This window comes from Syzygium oleosum, unplaced genomic scaffold (assembly GCF_021117445.2).
Source record: "Syzygium oleosum isolate NSW1041296 unplaced genomic scaffold, Sole_v2.1 Sole_v2.16, whole genome shotgun sequence".
In the NCBI taxonomy this organism is placed as follows: domain Eukaryota; kingdom Viridiplantae; phylum Streptophyta; class Magnoliopsida; order Myrtales; family Myrtaceae; genus Syzygium; species Syzygium oleosum.
The window spans coordinates 3,225,921-3,248,154 of NW_026607500.1; the positions used below are offsets into that span (position 1 = coordinate 3,225,921).

Consider the following 22,234-nt stretch of genomic DNA (forward strand, 5'->3'; position numbering starts at 1 on the left):
AATGGCCATGTTTCTCAAGATCAATCACTCTCTTTTTTATTGGCTCGATTTACATTAAGCATGATCTTCAGCCTTACTTTTTTTTTGTCTATTTGGAAAAAATGTCCTTGTCAACTCCATAAGTGATGGAAAAGGAAAAGTTCACTCCGAAATTCGAAACCTAATAATCAGAATGCAATCTAGCCTTGAACATTTCGATCGATCAGATTTTAAAAGCTTGTCTTACATATAAATGTAAAAACGTACCAAGCGGAAAGAACCACTAAAAGGAACTTAAATGGGGAATAAGGATATCACAAGCGCCATAACTTTCACAAGATGATCATTTGAGATTATAACTTTTTTTTAATCACGTTAGTGATATGACTTCAAAAAAATGTTCACTTGAATACCATAACTTTTAATAAACATTCATCACAAGTGCCATAACTTTCATACAACAATTATTTTTTTTTTCGAAAGATAATCACTTGAGATTACGACTTTTTTTAATCACGTTAGTGATGTGACTTTTAAAAAACGTTCACTTGAATATCATAACTTTTAATAAACGTTCATCACAAGTGCCAAAAATCCGACATAGCATATCACTTGTGGTGAACAATTTTAAAAATTATAACACTCAAGTGGTCGGTTGAAAACTCGTGGCACTCAAGTGAACGCAGTACAAAGTCACGACACTCAAGTGATCAACAAAAAAAGTGATAGCACTCAAGTGAGCACCGTGTGAAAGTTTTAGCACTTGTGGTATCACTTTCCCAACTTGATTGCATTTGTTAGAATAAAAGATGTTGGGATAAGTGCACTACAAGTTCTAAAACATATTACGAAAGTGTAATGGAATTCTAAAACTTTCAAAAAGTGCAATTGAATCCTAAAACTTGTTATGATGGTGCAATTGAATCCTAAAACTTTCAAAAAATGTAATCAAGTCTTAAAATTTATCAAGAAAGTGTAATCGAGTCCTAAAACTTTCGAGAAGTGTAAACAAAGGAATGACTCGATTGGATTAATCTAACAAGTTTTATGACTTGATTGGACTCTTTGAAAATTTTAGGACTCAATTGTGCTTTCGTGACAAGTTTTAGGATTTCCAATGCACTTATCCCAAAAATGTTTTAAGACTCGATTGACCGAAACCAGACACTTTATAGTTTGCTTGCGTTGCGTAGCAGGAAATGTGAAGGGAACATGCAGCAAGCAGGACGATGGAATATAAACATGTGCATACCAATATAGTACATTGGAGAAAAATTCAGAGTGGACCTATCGGAGAACTCAAACAGACTGCTTGAAAGAGTTTGGTTTGAGGGGACATTTCTCCATTCGCCAAAAAGTAATGATAGTAATAATAAATGGATATTTTTCTAAGTCTCTAAAAAGAACATGAAACCAAATGGAGTGCAAACTCGCCAGTTTTTAAGGGTTCTTTATGAAGTCAAGAGCGACAAGATCCTTGCTACATGGCTTTTTATGCCGTAAATTCGGCTCTGCGGGGACCATAAGTCCATCAGAAAGTTGAATTCTTAAGCTTATGTTGGACCCTCCCATTAAGCATTTATTGCGTGGGCTCGGTTCATGTGATACTCATTTATACCATTAGATTAATGGACTTCAAGTGAAGCCTATCTCATTCAATGTTGCATGTGAATTGAGCTTCCATGAATCGGATTGATTTAAGGTATTTCTCCCCACAACTAACTCATGCATGTGCTTGCCTGCTTGGAGTGTTACCATTCGTTAGAGCCAGCTAGTACTCTGCTGTAACTCACCTTCTGACAAGACTTGAATACTACTCCCTCCATGTATTTAAATAAGTTTCTATGTGGAAGTTGATTTCTAAAACGCACTCACTCACTTACTCTCTCTGTGGAAAGAGAAGACATTTATGAGATGTACTCAGTAAATGGATCTTAAATTTCTGACCCTTGTAAAAGGAATTAAAGCGGTGAATTGAATTGTTATAATATCAATAATGTAATCTTACATTTAATTTATTATTGTTCATATTAATTAATTTTATTGACGTTTTATTGTCTGCATTAAGGTGCATGATAATTAGAGCGATCGCCAAATATTACTAGAACTATCTTGATGGCTTATAAGGGTATGAATATAGATATAAATAGGTCATCTAAACCAAACCCTCTTATTATATGATCTTATCATAGATAATCTAAAAACACACCATCAACGTTGAAAGGGCAATTGGCTAGAAATATTTATTTACGATCATTCAAGGTTCTGCGCATCCGATTTTCAACTTCATCAATGGTCGGAGATTAGTACAGAATTCTTCAGGTTTCTGCATTCGTTTGTGATTGTGCATGATTTTTGTTTATCCATCAAAATCGGAATCTTCAGTCTTTCGCTATTAATTCTAACATGAATGTCTGTGGAATCATCAAATTATTATGTTCCAAATTTAAATACAAGTTTAGCAACCGGAAAGGGTTGTCAATGAGCTTTTGTCACTAAATTTTGCATTTCCTCATGGCCAGATGCATTTGCCTCTAATAACAAAAGTACCGATTTAATGCAAGGTTCATAGGACGTGGCTGAGCATTTTGGATTTTCATTCTCCTTGAGAATGAAGATTGCCATTGGTCCTGTACATGTCCGAATCTTCTCTGAAAGGGATGAACTGCTTAGTTTCTAATCATCAGTGTACTTGGCTCATAGAATTTGTATAGATCACTAAGGAAATTATCGAGATAATAACACCATAAATGCTGTAACTTTCGTACAGAGCTCATTAGAGCACCATAACTTATTTTTCGATCACTTGAGTGTCATATAACTTTTCATTCGATTACTTAAGTGTCTTAACCTTTTAAAAACATTCACCACAAGTATCATGCCACATCAGATTTCTAATATTTGGGTTGAACGTTTTTTAAAAGTTATAGCATTTAAGTGAGCGATTGAAAGTTATGACACTTAAGTGAACGTTTCTTAAAAGCCATAGCACTCAAATGATTGAACTAAAAGTTTGGGAAAATTTCAAATAAGAGTACGAAGTGGAGCTATTTTCTCAAAAAAGGGGTATAAAGTGGATTTTCTCTTAAATAAGGGCATGAAGTGGCCAAATCGTCTCAAATAAGGACCTGCGTTCATTGGCCGATCAAATTTTTGGCCGGCCAGCAAGCATGTGACTATTCTGGCCGCTAGAGAATGAGTAATTTAGTCAAAAAAAAATTTGTGCATATATTTTTTAAAATTTTTCTACTTTTCTTTCCTTTTTCTTTTTCTTTTTTTCTTTTTCCCTCCCCTGACCACCACCTGCCCTCATCGATGGTCGGCGGAGGTTGTCGGCCTCAAGGGAGGGCTGCCCTCACCCGCCCAGGCGAGGGCGACCCTCGACTTGGGCCTCATCATTCGACGGTGAAATTTTTCGCTGCTTCATTTGATGGAAGAAGTCGAGCAGAATAAGGACAATGCGATCGTTGATGATTTGGACGGTTAGGTCTTGGTCGGGGACGTATAGGCTTCCGTGTCGGAAGCCGACAACATGGAGAAGAATCGAAAGTGAGAGAAAACGAAGAGAATGGAACGAGACTTTTAAGCTATCGTCAAGCTTCTTCCATGGAGTGAAGTAGATGACAAGAGTAGCTCTTTCTCTCTCTCTCTCTCCCTCCTGTGCATCATCTCTTCTCCATTTCATCATCCTGTCAAGAATGAAAATACGACTACTATCATCATCGATGGCAAGGCCGAACCTCGCCAGATCCGTCAATGGCAATTGCCCTTGCCCAATTTGGCAAAGACAACCCTCGTCTGAGACCGACAAATTGACAAGGCCTGGCATTTGCCGACAAGGGGAAAAGAAAAAAAGGAAAGAGAAGAAAAAGCAAAGGAAAAGAAAAAGAAAAGTAAAAAATTTTAAAAAATATATAACTAGAAATTCTTTTGACTAAAATACCCTTTCTTTGACGGCTGGAATAGTCACATGTTCGCCGGCCAACCAAAGGTCTTTATTTGAAATAATTTGGTAATATCATGCCCTTATTTAAGACAATTTAACCACTTTAGGCCATTGTTTGAGATAAGGCCCACTTTGGATCCTTTTTTAGAAAATGACTCTACTTCGAGCTCTTATTTGAAATATTCCCAAAACGTTATGACCCTCAAGTAAGCGTCAAACAAAAGTTATGACCTTTATGGTGTTCTTATCTCGAAATGTCGAAGGCAAATAATCAAATAGAATAACATCAAGGAAAAGGACACTAAAAGTGTCTAACTTTCATACAACGCTCACTTTAATGTCAAAACTTTTTGCCGGATCACTTCAATGCTACTTTGATAAAAAAACAATCACTTAAATGTCATCACCGAGTTAAAACGCCGGAAGTCCGACAAAGCAATATTTTATTATTATTTTCGGAACGACATTGCTCGCCGGCACTCTAAGTCAGCATAAATCAAAACGTTCGCCTCAAATATAAACCTTAATTCAAACAAATTAAATCATTTATTCTTTTCTTCAAACCCTAATTCAAATGAAGTCAAGTTGGGGCAAAATTAAGAGCTGAACAAGACGAGACCTGGGACTAAGATGACCATGCATTTGAGGCTGAACTCATCCGCGAAACTGCGAAGCCTCATGCTCGCTTTGTCGTCGCTGCAGATTTTACTAGTCATATTTCACTTTTCACAGAGCATCTATGACTTACTCTTCTTTTGTCACACACTGACAATACGAACTCTCTATCTCTCTCTCTCTGCATGTGACAAGTTTCAGTTCAGTTTTCTCTCTCCTCGGACACAATGGCTTAGTTGGGAAAGTGAGAGACAAGTGTCACGGACCGTTATTCTCTCATATTTCTATACCCTTGTGAGTGGTGCTTGGGATTATCGGGTGAAGAGTGAGGACGCAAAAGGGATGAGATGCAACTGGATCGTGGGAGTGGTATCAGGACGGTTGGTGCTAGGAGTTCTAGGATGGAATAATATACCTTAAGAGCTCTGAAGGCGGGGTTGGCCTCCTGTGCACAAATTGGTCGAGAGCTGATGCCACTCTCCTAATGAGATCATGGTAGGCAGAAACCAGTTGTCGTACCTAAATATATCTACATGTCTTGCTCGATAGACTAGACACTCGAGTTATGATGGGCATGGTACCATCTGATACGAGGAAGTTATTCGCTGTATTATTCTCTGGAATAGCTAGTGAAAGAGGGCTAGTCTAGTGTGAACGACGACCTAGGTGCCACACGGGCTATTCCGTGACCAAGAAAGTACCGACCCGTGACATATGGTATAAGAACAGAATCCCTCCAGTAGGTGAGTGAGTCGAAGAAAACCTGTGGTCTACCGGTCCTACAAGGGCGAAGAGTGAGTCGCCGGAGCCAAAAGATGCTCGGACAAAGTGCCGCTCTCGACCTGCTTCCAGGATGACAATGGGGCACAGGAAAGAACCGATTCCTCGCTAAATAGGGAAAACATTCTTGGATCAATTTGGCAAGTCTTAAGATGGGTTTGCTACCACATTATCAACAAGGAGAAACCTCCATTGGTGTGTCGAGATCCAAAGAATTCCAAAGTAGGCGAAGAATGGTGATACCAAATTAAATGGTGCAGTTGGCGAAAAATGCCACATTTATCAAGGAAAGCACAAGTGATCGAGGGTGCCGAACGGCTCTAATTGAGAAAACCACCAATGGAAAAAATTTGTTTTGTTGGGCGAGCGTCCACCACTCATGTAAGTCCCGAAAAACAAACAGCATCGATGGTGAGAATTGATGTAGGGAAGCGACAGAATAGCCCGCAACAAGGGCATTGCGGAATTGAGTGGGGAAGAATTTCACGGACCGTGATTCTCTCCTACTCCTGTACCCTTGTGAGTGGTGCTCAGGGTTATCGGGTGAAGAGTAAGGATGCAGAAGGGATGAAATGCAACTAGGTCGTGGGAGTGGTGTCAGGACGGTTGGTGCTAGGAGTTCTAAGATGGAACGAATATACTTTAGGAGCTTTAAATGCGGGGTTGGCCTCCTATGCACAAACTGATTGAGAGCTGAGTCCGCTCTCCTGATGAGGCTATGGTAGGCCGAAACCAGTTGTCGTACTTAAATATATCCGTGTGTCTCGCTCGATGAACTAGATGTTCAAGTTATGCTGGGCGTGGTACGATCTGATACGATGAAATTATTCACCATATTGTTCTCTAGATCAGCTAGTGAATGAGGGTTGGCCTAGTGTGAACAACGCACTAGGCGTCGCACGGGCTATTCTGCGGCCAACGAAGTGCCGACCCGTGACACAAGCGCTCATGGTGGACATAGACTTGTATTTATATTATTTGTTTATTATTTCAAAAATAATCCGATTTCTTTTTCACGCGAACTTTCTTTTTGTTTTATAATAAATCCATGTAGGCATTAACATTTAATGGGAAAGAGACCATTAAAAGTGCCATAACTATCCGACATATTACTTTAGTACCACTTTAGTAAAAATATGTTCACTTAAGTACCAATTCCAATGTGTGATGCCGGCAATCCGACGTGATATTTTAACATTTTTCCCGACCGACGTGGAATAATTCAGCATAAATGCCTTAAAACGACATCGCTACACATGTTAATTTAATAGAATTGAGGACCAATCGACTCAACCTTCCCCTCTTTTACAAACCCTAATTCAGACCGAAGCATTTTGAGGCAAAACAAAGAGCTGAATCTTGCAACGGAGACATGAATAGGACAAGTGGCTATAGTTCGTGTCAACAAAGCCAAAATGAATGTAACTCAAATTCAGGTATGTTGGCGTGATTGATGCTGGTCCTCCTATTTGGGAGGTTGGCGTGATTGGTGCTGGTCCTCCTATTTGGAAAGGACTAAACACATCGAGGTGGACTGCCATTTCATATGAGAAAAGGTTCAAGACAAAACCATTTAGACAACTTATATCCGAAGTGGAGAACAATTGGCGGATGTGTTCACCAAAGCTCTTCCTAAGGGGCCATTTCAAGAGATAATGAGCAAGTTGACCTCCGATAATATCTTCGCTCCAACTTGAGGGGGAGTGTTGCCGTGATTGATGCTAGTCCTCCTATTTGGGAGGTTGGCGTGATTGGTGCTGGTCCTCCTATTTGGGAAGAAATTATGTGGATTTGTTTGAATTATGTAATTTTGGGGAATTGCCTATTTTGGCTTTAGGTTTTTCTCATTGTCTTCCTTTTTTGTGCTTCATCAATAAAAATGGTAGTCCCTCTCTAAAAGACAATACAACAAAAAAACCTTTGAGTGAGGATTACCCGAGGACGTAGACACATTGCTGAACCTCGTTAAATCGTGTCTTCTTGTCTAATTTCTTCAAGGTAAAATTGGAATACTGGAGCTTAGCGATGGATTTCTTTTTGACGTCAAGGCTGACGATGTCGAAGCCGTGGAATGCCCTTGCGAACGACTTTGGGGGCGTACTCCACCTGAAACAAGTGGCCATCCAACGAGGACACCGTAACTACCTGATCGTAGCAAGCCATTTCACCTTCGACTTGCATGCTCAAAATTTGCTCTAGGAAGTTTGTGTTTTACTTGATGATTAGTGAAGATTGCCTTGTGATGGAAGGAGAGAGAGACCAAGTCAAAAGAGAACAACAGAGAGATTATGTTTTGAAGAGGCGACATTGTTTAGTCATAAAGGACCACCTCTTCGTCCACCGCATAAGTATTAACATTTTATCAAAAAGGCAATGCAGGATTTTTTGCTGAAACTTAGTGTTGGAGGCACTTAAATGATCATTTTTTTTTTATGTAGCATTAAAGTGATACAGCAAAAAGTTTTGATATTAAAGTGAGTTCCGCAAACAATTTAGAGCACTTCTAGTGTCATTTCCCCAACATTTAATATAAAAGGTTCCGTAAAACTTTTACTTGATTTAATCGTTGGAAGTACTTAACTGTTCGTTTTTTCTCTGATGTGACACTGAAGTGATATGGCAAAAAGTTCTAGTACTAAAGTGAGCATCGTACATCCAACTTTAGGTAGACTTTCCATTACAAGATAGACATGACCATTTAATTTATCCGAGTCGACATAAAAATCAAATGCATGTAAAAGCCCTAAAAGCTTAAACGCATGCTATTTTTATACTAAAAAGAGAGAAACACACCCTCCTCTCTTCCCATCTATCTCCCCTATTCCATTCCAGTTGAGATGGCCACTGTCATCAACGCCGAAGGTCGCCCGTCCTCACGCGCTCTATCTCCACCACTGCTCTTATTTCGAATCTGTCAAATTTGACTCTCTCTCTCTCTCTCCAGCTCAAGGTTCTGCCAACTTCGTTAACATCCTCACTGGTAAAGATCTTTTTAATTATCGACTCACAGAGAGAGAGAAAGAGGGGCATTTGTCGGGAAAACAAACAATCAAACATATTACTAAACATAACAAAGAAACAAATTGAATATCGGATTTACATGATTTGATCTGTGTGACTTACTTTATGGGAAAAACATTCTAGAATTTTATTATAAATCTTGCCAAACAATAGACATAACTACCACATTCGAATAAAAAATTCTCAGTGATTCATATAATCCAATTACAGTAAATAATTCACCCGGTGTTTTTTACTCACAAATCCTCGCTAACAACCATTTAATCTCACAAAGTTATACACAAGCCCAAGCTGCGCTTGAACTTCGCTATAACCGTGGATTTTATCTTGACATCAATTTTACTTGCACTGCATCGTAAAGATTCTCATATATAACTTTTTTTTATCACCGATAAAGCAAAACTGTCCTAGCATCCGTACTTATCAGAAGATCAAATATGCACCTTGTGTCACGTCCCGTACCCCACGAAGTATCAACATCCCGCGTACAGGTCGAAGTTGTGGTGCGACGCTCCCAGGTTGCGTCACCGACCCAGCATCCAATGCACAGAGATCAATGCACATGCGGAAGCAACGTATATATATATTATATATACACCCGTACAATATACAAGACAACCAAGGATAGCACAGCACTGGAATTAGCAGGAATGAAAAAATTTTGCATTACTGCAGAAATTTATACAATATCCATTACAAGAAAAGCAACTAGAAGACAAACTAAGCAACGGCCAATGAACAAAAGGATGGTGGCCCGGGGATACTAGACTAAGGCGGGGCTTGGTAAAAAAGGTGCGACATGCATGGACATAGTCTTCTCGATGAACTGGAGAATCCCAAAACGCAACAGCGGCTCTGCCATCTTCACTGCCGGGGTTCTGAAATATCAGTTTTCCAATAACCGTGAGATGAAACTCAGCAAGTAAATAACCCCTAATCCTAAACTAGGCTAAAGTGCACCTCCAGACAAGTAATTCAAACATGTCAATTAATGAACCAGTAAAACAATATGATTATCCTAGGCTCATAGCCTAGTACATTATCTCGAAGCCTTGCAGATTAGGCGTTCAACAACAATAATACTTACGTGCAATTATTCCGACCCGAAGGCCCACAATGAAAACGACTCGGAGGCCACGACCCGAGGCCAACAGTGAATATAACGACCCGTAGGCCCGACCCGAAGGCCGACAGTTTGATAAAACGACTCGTAGGCCCGACCCGAAGGCCAACATGCCGAATACAATTATTCACCAAGTCAGTGAATTTAACTCATCCCCGGGCACATTCAATTTATTTCCACTTTAGTTCAATAAATCCCACATTCATTCCGCTCATTCATTCCAAAGTAGTTCAATGCGCTAAGACCCGCCTTGGACAAATCGATCTTAGCCCTCATTTTCACCATCACGGGTCATTCAATAGGATTTATATAAGTCCTAACCAACCCCTAAATTGCCAAATCCCAAGCCCTTAATCAAAGAACTCAATTTGTGCACAACTAGGCAATTTAGTGTAATTCGGTACTGGATGAACAGTACCAGGGCAGATTGTGTCTTGAGCACTAAACCACATTTAAACAACCTCATTAGGGCCTAATCACATACCCTAACCACCCAACCACCAAATACACTTAATTAAGCCTTAACTAAGCCTAATTAACCCCTTAAATTGCCTAATTCCAAACCTTTAATCCATGAATCCAATTAGTGCAACACTTAGGCAAATTAGGCATTTTCGGTACTGGTGAACAGTACCAGGGCAGCACATTAGTTAGGCCCTAATCCACCTCTAAATCACTTCATTAGGCATTAAATAGGTCCCCTAATCACCCCACACAACATTAGACCTAATTAGAACCTAATTAAGCTTAATTAACCTCTAAAATGCACAATTAGACTAATTAGGGGTTTATACTCGCCTAATTTTGACTCGAGGCGACGGGAATGGGCGGTCAATTACCGACACGCGGTAAGAATCGACGGCGGCGTTCCGGGGGCAAGCCGGCGGTCTATGGCGGCGACGACGATGGCCCGGTGGTCCAACGGGGCACTCTCTCTCGGCTCAACAGAAAAGGGAAAAGGAAGAGAGGATGAGGTGGTGGTGTTGGTTCAGCTGAGGCGACGGTGGTGGCCGGACGGCCAGCAGGTCCGGCGATGGCTGGCTTGCTCCGGCGTGGCCTCTTCACGGCAGCGACGGTGAGGGGAAATGGAAGAGGAGGAACGGCGTTCAAGGGGTGGACGAGAGAGAGAGTTGCCGAGAGGTTTGAGGAGGGAGAGAGAGAAATGGGCTGGTCAAAGTGAGTCAAAATCTGGCTAGTGGATTCCATGTGTCTCAATCTAAGGCTCTTGGACACTTTTGTCCTTGATCCAATGGTCATAGTTCCTTCTCATCCAATAATTCAAGGGTCAAATGGTCATTTGTCACTAACCAAAGGCTGACTAGACCTGGTTTAGCCCCATTTAACCTTGGTTATTCCCCTAATTTTGTCCAATTTTCGGAATTAAATAAAATGGGCTTAGGGGCATTTTCGTAATTTTCCGATCCCGGATCGAAATTCCAATTTTTGTCCATACCCGTCCCATATGTGCGTGGTCAACATAATATGGCGTCGGATTCGTAAAAATCATCCTTTAAGCCTTTGAAAATCAGTCCGGAAATTTTGAGGGGTAAAACCGTAAATTCTCATTTTTCTCCCGCCAAACGGCGTCGGATTAATTCCGATCCTTCACGGAACTTTCTCGCCATAAAATACCGGTTCTAAAAACCCAACTTGCGTCCCGATTGGCCCATCACGACCCCATGAACAATAGATCACAGCCACTGTTATTTTCTAATTTCCAATAATTAATGCCCGAATTAAATCCCAAGGCCCGTCATAAAATTTCCACTATCAAATCATACAATTCCGCACCTAACTTTATACAGATTTCGACCAAAATCGCCCGTCGATACCCGAAGTCCAAAATTGTGTTTAGAGCGTGACTTACTAAAATCAAACGAGCATTAACATACACTTCATTGGTCCCGGTAACGGGTCAAAATTCAGGATGTTACACCTTGTGAAGCTCAACTGTTACAACAATTGTTGGCTCTACAAACATCATCTTACTACAAGCACCATTTGTTCCAATTATCTCACAAGTATCCATTACCTCAGAAGTTTCCAATTGCAATTTTCACATTGAGTTGAACCATCCAAATCCGTATAAATACCGCCAAAATCAATCAATCTTACTCAAAAGTATTGGAGACTAATAAAATATAATTTTTCTACTGACAACATGTGAATTTAAAGCTAGGCAACATAACCGATAGCCCGCTCAACTTTTAGCTTAGGAATATGCACTTTCTTGCCCTCCCATTGAGCATATCATCACTCATTCGAAATACAAGAAACTAAATACTTCTAAGAATAGAACAATCAATAATGTTACTTCACCACACTTCTTCATGAGTTAAACATCTACTCGTAGTCAATGGGGATCCATTCACTAAGTAGCTCACTGTACTAACCACATTTATCGGGAATGTCTTAACCATTCTAGCACTAAAGAGCATTTGATGGGCCGTCTCTAATAAAGTTCTGCTCATCAACTCTATAATTTGTTGTGCCTCATTGGCACTAGTGCGATCTCTCGCTATGCCATCCTCCATCTAATTATCATTTGACAGCTTTGAGTATAATTTCATGCTACTGTCGATCGGAACATGCTTGATTGTTTTACACAATCTCCATTTAGATCAAAGCTCTATATGCCTGGTGTTGACAATAGCATTAAACCTATACTTCATTACGAATACCAAGGTCCTCTTGGATAGTCATTTACAAAGGAAATTGTGACTGCATGCGACCTTCTCAGTGAATCAAACCTTGTAATCTTTGTGGTTTCTTCGATAGTCATACTGAACTACACCTTCCAATGTTTGGATTACAACACCTGCAAGCATCAAGTTTCTTAGTCATAAAACCACAATGCAGACTTCTTTCACTCAGACCCTTCAGGCTTCTCTTGGTAACGAGCACCAAACACATATGGTAAAATTCAGACTTTAGAACAGATGCAACTGACGTCACTCAAGCTAAATCCACAAATGTTTCACCTTGAAGCTCAAACAGCCCGTTGTGCTTGATTCCTCTCATCGTCACTAGGACACCTTGAATGACCTTCATAATTTCACCTTCTAAAGTATACCGACACCTAGCTGACCCAAGGTATTCAAGGAAATCAGGTTTTTCAACTCCAATATACCTCATAGTAGTCAATCTCCTTATGATATTGTCATGCATTATGATTCTGACATTACTGACACTCGAAACATCTCACTTAGCATTGTTCACCAACTCCACTTTTCTACTATCTGTGCACTGATAAGTAGTAAAGTAGCTCTTGTTTGGTGTAGTGTGAGACGAACAACAAGAATCCATAACCCATTCATGAAATGACAAATTCTCTATTATAGAAATGACATAATCAGCACATAAAAGTTACAACAAACTATTGTAGCAATATCATTAATAGATTCAACTCTAATACCTTGCACTATTCATTCTTTAGTTTAAGGCAATCCCTTCTGAGATGCCTTCTCTTGCCATAATTCCAATAGACAATACAACTAGTTCTAGACTGACTATGTCTGTTTTGGTTCACATTACTCCTATTAACACAAGTACTAGTGATCCATGTATCTTCATCTACTAAGCGAACATGTATTAGTTCATCGGATTATCTTTTATAGGTGTCCACATTTAAAATTAAATTGTGAACCTTATCTAACATCAAGTTTCTTGACCCAGAAAAATTACTAACAGCAATAATAGTAGTATTCCAACTCTCGGTCAATGAGGATAATAAAATGAAAGCATGTACATCATCATCAAAGTTAATTTCAACCGAACTCAATTAGCTAGCAATTAAATTCATTAATATACTAAGCAACCGACGCACCTTCACCTATCTTTAAGTGAAACAGACATCGCAAGAAGTAGATCTTGTTGATCGTACAAGGTTGCTACACGAATCTAATACCGCTAGTATCATTTGGACTCAAATCGTAGCATCATCACGCCCGAGTCTCAACCAGCTTCTCAGTCATTGTTGTCATTTCGGAGGCTTCTAATTTCCTACTGTGATATGAATCCATAGTCTCAAGCCACAGACAAGCAAACTTATCATTTTGCGTTTTTGTAAAAACAAGCAGACCTACTCTACAACGTATTTTTTTAGGTCGGATACTGTACAACGTTGAAGTGCCCTTTTTTTTTACTTCTCAAATCCCACTCCGAAAGACGGAATTATCGAAACGTGCACTTCATAAAGCATGTGGCTTTGATAATCATTTTTTAAATAACAAGGGTAAACTTCTTATTTTATAAGAGAATCCACTAACCTCATAAAGCATATCAATTGTGAAGCAAAACTCGAGTAAATGGCTCAAACTGAAATTGTTTGCACTCAATAACGTGGGGAATTGAACCTATCACATGCTCATCTCCGTTCCCAAGTTCGTTTCTTACCCACCAAGACAAGCTTAGAGGAATTTATTAGTACGCTAAAAACACAGATATTCACCATATTCATGATTAGTTAGTTTGTAAGTTGATGACGTCCATAATTTATAAGCTTGTAAGGACTTGATTGGTAAAAGTTTCCTCCAATCAGGATGAAATGAAAGTATAGCATTGATAACAATTTATGGTCCAAATTTTTCTCGAACCCCAGTTGGAGAAATCTTCCTCCAATGGGTCTGATTGGTCAGATTTTTAAAATTTGTTAGAACTAGGTAAGTTACCCACTCTTAGAAAATTACTCATTTAATAAAATTCCATCTCCTTCTCTTCTCTTTCTCTTTCTCATTCTCTCTCCTCACTCTCGCACCACCCACCATCGACTACCCAAACTACTACCCACATGTTGCTGCCACCCCCGACCACGCCGCCACCACTAATCTCGCAGAGCAACCGTCGACTCCTCCAGCCTCCCTATCTCGTCTCTGCCATCCTTGAATTTGCTTCGTCTATTAAGGATCCCTCTCTCTTTCTATGTTGACACCTCAATTTTGGCGCAAAGGCTTTCTTGCATTAAAGAAAAAATAATACTGACAAAGAGATAGAATGAGGCCTTTATTTGGCAACGTGGTATTTTGTTTTGGCAATTGGAAGAAGCACCCACCGTTCAGCTTGGTGCCCGGTGGAGTCTCGGTCAACGAAGAAAAGAAGGGACAAAAGACAGAAAAAAACAGAAGCAACAAGAGATTTGGTCGACACAAAAGAAGCCGAGAACATGCGGGCAAGTATAACAAAGGAGAGGAGGAAATCAAAGGCAATTTCGGTGAGGACTTCAAGATGATTAATGGCTGAATTTTCTTACACTCGCATTCGCTCTCTCATAAGCACATACTCGCACGGATTCTCTGAAAATCGGAACGAGAGGTAGAGTGAAACTGTGAGAGTGCAGGAGGCTGCGCATTTGGACGAGGAGAAGGAGGAGGAACCACGAGCAATCAAAGGCGATCACCTAGTTCCATCGGTCGTCCGTGTTTATCCCCAGCGTTCGCTAGGTAAGAATTCATGACTTCCACGTACCCGGGTTATGTTCTAATTCAGTTGTAGCTTGATGTCATTTTCTCTGAATCCACAGCTTTTTTTGTTTCGCAGAAAATGAATGATTTGGAAAAACGACATTCTCTTAAAAATGATCGTTTGTATCAATTGAAATAATTAGCTAATGAAAAATGCTTTCACTTTCGAAAACAATTTATGTCTATATATTTTCATGAACGATGAAAACATTTCCGTCGATTCATTTTTCTAAGCGATCATTTCTAAGAAAATATTTTCCGAATAATTCATTTTTTGCGAAATAAACAAAGCCTATTTGACTGAATTTGATTGTTTTATCGCTGCAAGTTTATTGCTTTAGTCCGATGGTATGATGGATCCACGTTGGTTTTAAATATTTTTGGGACAAGTGCACTACAAGTCCTAAAACTTGTCACAAAAGTGCATTTGAGTCCTAAAACTTACAAAAAGTTCATTTGAGTCCTAAAACTTGTCAAAATGGTTCATTTGAGTCTTAAAGTTAACACCGTTAGATTAACTAACGGAAAATGCTGACGTGGCGCTGACGTGTCATTTTTAATTATTTTTCTTGAGACACGTGGCGCCACGTCAGCAAAAATAAAAAAAATAGAAAAAGCTGAAAAAAAAAACCAAAAAAAGGAAAAAAAAAAAAAGAACCAGCAGTGGCCGCCGCCACAGCCACCGGGAAGGACCGGTGGAGGTCGCCTGGGCCTTCCCGAAGCCCGGCGGAGGTCGCCTGGGCCTTCCCGAAGCCCGGCAACCCTCGCCGGCCCCGGGCGAGTCCCCGGCGAGGGCCGGCGACCCTCTCTCAGATCTGGGGCGAGGGTCGCGCCCTCCCCGAGTCGAGCTAGGGTCGCCGGCCCTCGCGGGACTCACCCGGGCCGGCGAGGGTCGCTGGGCCTTCCCAAAGCCCGGCGACCTCCGCCGGGCAGCTGGCGAGTCCCGGCGAAGGCCGGCGACCCTCGCTCAAATCTAGGGCGAGGTGGCACCCTCCCCAGATCGAGGGTCGCCGGCCTCACCGGGGACTCGCCCGGGACCGGCGGAGGTCGCCGGGCTTCGGGAAGGCCCGGGCGACCCTCGCCGGTGCCGGGCGAGTCCCCGACGAGGGCCGGCGACCCTCGATCTCAGGGGAGGGCGCGACCTCGCCCGAGATCGGAGCGAGGGTCGCCGGCCCTCGCCGGGGACTCACCCGAGGCAGGCGAGGGTCGCCGGGCTTCGGGAAGTCCCAGGCGACCTCCGCCGGTCCTTCCCGGTGGCTGTGGCTTGGCCACCGCCGGTTCTTTTTTTTTTTTTCCTTTTTTTGGTTTTTTTTTTGTTTTTTTTTCAACTTTTTCTATTTTTATTTTTATTTTTGCTGACGTGGCGCCACGTGTCTCAAGAAAAATAATTAAAAATGACACGTCAGCGCCACGTCGGCATTTTCTGTTAGTAAATCTAACGGTATTAACTTTATGACTCAAATGAACCATTTTGACAAGTTTTAGGACTCAAATGAACTTTTTGCAAGTTTTAGGACTCAAACGCACTTTTGTGACAAGTTTTAGGACTTGTAGTGCACTTATCCCATTTCTTCATCATCTCGCATGTTTATATCACGTGCGATCCAATCTTACTTCAATTTCCAGCATTATTTAACTTTAATTTTGGAAGTCTAAGATTGAAAAGTCCCAAACTGAGGACAACGGTTCATTAATGTAAATCCCCACAAATCCGGGGGGCGTGTTGCAAGGGGTAGTTTCGGTCTACAAATTATGTTTGGCATTCGACATATAGATTTGATTCATGCATGTAGATTTTAGTTCGTAATTGTTTCGGCAAATGGTTATTTTTTTCAGTTAATTTAATTTCGTTTTATAAAATAAAAAATAATAAAAAGAAGCGGCAAATAAAAGGGATAGATCGCATCTTCATTGGAAAAAAATCAAATAATATATTTAGAAGTGCATTTAGGGAAAATCCCCCCCCCCCCCCCAAAAAAAGATTGTATCTATTAGATTTTAGGGTTAATTCCACAAAAATCTCCAAACTGGTACACTTGTGACAAATTTATCTCAAATTATTTTTTTTAGCACCAAAAACCCCAAACTAGTACAACTGTGACAAATTTACCCTTTGTTAGTTTATGTTAAATTTTACCGTGAAATTGTTGAGTTGAATGGCACAGGACAATTGACAAGTATACCAGTTTGAGGTTTTGATCTTCGTTTATCATAGGTATATCAGTTTGCAATTTTTTGTGGTATTAATCCAATTTAACGGAAACTAACGGAGGGTAAATTTGTCACAAGTGTATGAGTTTGATGTTTTTGGTGGTCAAGAAAATAATTTGGGGTAAAATTTTCACACCAGTTTAGGGTAAATTTGTCATATGTGTACCAGTTTGGGGTTTTTCATGGTATTAACACTAGATTTTATTTCCATACATAACAGTTAATTTTAGTAAACCAATTTATTTAGTAGAAATTAATTGTGTATCATATATTCACTTTTCTTTTGGGTTAATATCACAAAAAACCCAAAACTGGTACACTTGTGACAAAATTTATCCTAAACTAATTTTTTTACCACAAAAAATCCCAAATTGGTACACATATGACAATTTTACCCCAAACTGGTATATTTGTGACAAATTTACTCTCCGTTAGTTTTCGTTAAATTGGATTAATACCTTAAAAAACCACAAACTGGTACATTTATGACAAACGGAGGATAAAACCCAAAACCGGTACATAAGTAAACTGCCGTGTGTCATTTAACAAAGAAATTTAATAGTAAAATTTAACGGAAACTAACGGATGGTAAATTTATTACAGGTGTACCAGTTTTGGATTTTTTGTGTTAAAAAATTAGTTTTGGATAAATTTGTCACAGATAGACCAATTTGACGTTTTTCGTGGTATTAACCCATTTTAATTTTTAGCATGAAACGTATTCCATTTATAGTTCAGGGCTCCTGTCCCGAGCCTTAATAACTTGTTACTTTTAACTCGATACCGCTCAGAGTCCTTTATTTTTCTATTTGACATTGCTTGATTTACAATTTTACTACTTGTGCACTCATGCATGATCGCTTCTATTTACATGTTTAAAGGATTTAGGGAAAGCAAAAATTGAAAAATCGCATGCAAATTTTTTTTTTTTTCATAAAAGAGATGCCAAAAGGGCATTAGATTTATCCTCAAACTCATGAATCTTTGGTTCGTAGGAGTAAGGCGGACTGCCTCATCTTACTCGGGCTCCTAATAGACTCAGAGTCTCATATAGGTTAGTGGTGGCTCAAGATTGAGAGAATGTCGCGATGCTCTCGAAAAATTGATGGATTGCCAAGTGAGCGTGAATGGTTCCTCTCGCAAGGTGGCGCCTACTCCTAGCACAAGCCCTTTCAAACTTGATTGCAACTTGGTCTCTCGTCAGGTCATGAATTGAAGGATTGCCAAGTATTTTTTTTTTTTTCCAATTGAACTTATATGTGGGTGACATGCCTGCTTAGGACCTACCAATAGGAGTCTGGTCCGATAAAATTTCCTCTAATCCAGTTTAAAGGAAAACATAACCCACGAATTGAAGGACAGGCATATTAGGTCAATGCACTCCTGCCACATTTTTTATAATTTAAGTGCAAATTTTGTTTTATAACATAGCACAATTTTGTTGTAATATGTGTGACGTACATCACAAAGCTCACCCTTCTTTATTAAATAATATGATGCCAATATCGAATATAAAAATGTCACTTAACTAACTCCATAAGTACCGACGGCTCTCCCCTCCCACAACTTCCCCCGCAGCAAAACATGGCTCAAACGGCCGTTCGTTTCGGCATTCTTGGCTGCGCCAACATAGCGCGCCAGCTCTCCCGAGCCATCATGCTGTCGCCAAACACTGCCCTCTGCGCCGTCGCGAGCCGCTCGATCGAAAAGGCCCGGAAGTTCGCAGCCGACAACGGCCTCCCCTCGACAGTCAAGATCTACGGCGACTATGGGGCGGTCCTCGACGACCCCAACATCGACGCTGTCTACATCCCTTTGCCGACCACCTTGCACGCGAAGTGGGCGGTGGCAGCCGCCGAGAAGAAGAAGCACATGCTGCTGGAGAAGCCGGTCGCGCTGGACGTGGCAGAGCTCGACCTGATCCTCAAGGCCTGCGAATCGAACGGCGTGCAGTTCATGGACGGGACGATGTGGGTGCACCACCCGCGGACGGAGCGGATGAGGGAGGCGCTCCGGGACGAGAGGAGCTTTGGTCAACTCAAGATGGTAAGTGCCTTCACTGTTCGAACACATGCTTGAACACACTCATGGGTCATGCATGGTGGGTAGGTGCTGTGTGTGTAATTATTTAATTTTTCATATGCAATAATTTTCTGTTGAAAATACATATGACCAGTATGATGGTTACTTTGCTAGCGACGTCCACTTTTGTCTTTGTTTAGCCTTTTTTTTTAATTCTAAGTTGAAAATTTTCCCTTTCTTATGATGTTTTGGACCTACTGTTCATAACGAAACCGGCAAATTATTGGTTCTTGGAGAGAGAAGCACTGCGCTTGACGGGACAACCTAAGTCTAATCAGTCTCTGTTTGGATGCGTATACAAAATTGGGAGTTTCCAATTACGATCTTATCGATGCGTGGGTGATTTTGTCATGTAAATGATGATTCATTTCCGCTAGACTTACTCAAATCTTGGTTCAATCCACATGATTGACAGCGGGTGTGTGCTAATTTTGTTGTTTTTTCCACGGAAAAATCAATGCTAAATGTTAATCTTTGACTTGGATGCGAATTCATAATTCCAGCAATTTTTATGTGGAATATTATATTGCTAGAACCCTTTTAATAATTAAGAGAATCCGCCATAATCTTTTATGTTGTAAACTACTTTTTGGACTCAACATGCAAGTCATCATCGTCAATAGAAAGAATGGAAATCAAAAGAACCACGTTTCTGGAACAAATTAATTTGTAGCTAATTGATGATGTTACCTGAAATTATTTGATTGTGAATCTTCTTGCTCTAGAAATTACATTTTGTACCATGGGAGAGGTTTTTTGGAGCACCAAAATAGTAGGATATCCTTAACTACCCAAACTAATTAAGGAGTGTCAAGTTTCATTTATTTAAAATAAAACAACATGCATATGCCATTTGATATGTAATTATTGATTTGGATGGACAGAAACGCGATACTCGAGAATAGATATAAGTTTCACCATCCTGTAGTCGAAAATACATATAAGTTTCACCGTCCATAATGGTATTTACACAGAAAATGTCTGTCAATACTTCACTTTTATCAATTTAAGTTGTACGTACTTGGATCACCTTGCTTTAACTGTTGATTTGTCTAACATCCGTTGTACTCTTTCTGAAATTTCGGTTCCCGTCGAGTAAGAAAACCATTTCCAAATTTGCATTTCTTGCTCCTGTTAACGATGTAAGTATACATACGTAACCATTTCCAAATTTGCATTTCTTGCTCCTGTTAACGATGTAAGTATACATACGTAATCGTGTTCGATCGATGTCCCAGAAAAAACAAATTATTAGAATGGTCTTCGTACGAGTAAATTTTTTTTATTTTTCCTCTCAATTTTGAACAGATACACAGTGTGCTTGCCTACAATGCCGGTCCAGACTTTCTAAAGAATGACATTAGAGTCAAACCGGACTTGGATGCTCTTGGAGCTCTAGGAGACATCGGATGGTATTGCATCAGGTCAATCCTCTGGGCAGTTGACTATGACCTCCCCAAAGCAGTGGTGGCCATGCACAAGCCCGTCTACAACGATGCAGGAGTGATTCTATCTACAGGAGCTTCACTATCCTGGGAAGATGGCAAAGTTGCCACTTTCTATTGCTCCTTCTTGTCTTACATGACGTTCGACCTCACCGTCCTCGGAACCAAAGGGGCTCTTCGGGTCGACGACCTCATCAGCCCGTTCCAAGAGCGTTACGGGTCTTTCAGCTTGGTTTCCGAGTCGGATTTCGCCCAGCTGGAGCAAGGTCGGTGGGCACCCGCGCCGAGGGAGCACCGTGTTGGATCGGAGGTTCCTCAGGAGGTCCTTATGGTGAACGAATTTGCGAAGTCGGTCGGGAAAATCAAAGGGGAGGGTTTGAAGCCGGATAGGGAGTGGGCAAACATAAGTAGAAAGACTCAGCTGGTGATGGATGCAGTGAAGGCCTCCATGGAGAAGGGTTTTGAGGCTGTCGAGCTAGTTGAATATATCTGAGATTTCTCTGTTGCCGCTGCTCGAGAGACTGGTTTCATTCAGGACTTAGCGACCGTGGAATCGAAGCGCGGTGCCATAGAACCCCGAAGATCGAATGGTTCCGGATAATCGCCTGGTTCAGATTAACATGTGTAATTAGCATACCGTTAAGTATGGCTTTGATGTTTTTTTTATAATTGATTTTGTTGTGTTTTTATTTTAGGTCAATGTTTGCTTAAAAATGCTAGCCAATGATATTTGAATATATTGTGCAATCAAAGTGAACGAGAAAATTCGGGCTCACTCTATAACAGGGGAATAATTATGTCATATGATCTACACTATGCATAATAAAGCCATTTGAACCGCTATTTATGTGAGCCTATGATGAGACCCACATAATCAATGATTCAGACTATACTTAGTTCATGTGATTTTATAGACCATGCAATAAATTCTTCTATGGTGAGATGTTGTTTTCCTTTCCCAACGTAGTTACTACTATTTTCTTGTGGGAAAATTGTCCAATTAGTCATAAACCTATTGAACGGATGCCAATTCTGTCCCAAATTTTCCAATTTTATCAATTTTATTCTAAACCTTTGCACAAAATCCAATGTAGTTCTTCCAGTCAATTTTCGCTGGAAAATGCTAACATAATGATGGCCACATAGAATGGTCGGCGATGACCGGACGGATTGCCACGTTAGCGATGTCAAGCAAAATTGACCTTCTGAAAATTGACCAAAATGACTACATTGAAATTCCACACAAATGTTTAGGACAAAATTAGCAAAATCAAAAAGTTTACGATTGAATTGGCATTGAAACAATAAGTTTAGCACTAATTGGGTACTTTTCCCATTTTCTTGCCTTATTAAGCCCTTTTTTTTTTTTTGGCCATGCTGGACCTCAAAGGATAATCACAACCCCAACTTCTCACATGTCCCTTATGGAGCTTTGTGTATCCACTAGGGAAGTAGAATAATGAGTTGGGGTGCATATCATTTTCCCATTTATTTATCATAAAGCAAATTGGTCTAACGCTTTTCGCCAAGCACTAGGCAGATGTTTTTTCCTTTCTATGGCAAAACATGGGGT

The 22,234-nt window shown here is 40.4% G+C and overlaps 1 protein-coding gene across 1 annotated transcript; it reads left to right on the forward strand.

Annotated features, from left to right (window-relative positions):
- Positions 1-18,684: 18,684 nt before the first annotated feature.
- On the forward strand, positions 18,685-21,424 carry LOC115664132 (uncharacterized oxidoreductase At4g09670-like). The gene is made up of 2 exons (XM_030586078.2): positions 18,685-19,180; positions 20,525-21,424. Exons 1-2 carry the CDS (start codon positions 18,719-18,721, stop codon positions 21,152-21,154), a joined length of 1,092 nt encoding a protein of 363 aa, XP_030441938.1. The 5' UTR covers positions 18,685-18,718; the 3' UTR covers positions 21,155-21,424.
- The last annotated feature ends 810 nt before the right edge of the window (positions 21,425-22,234 follow it).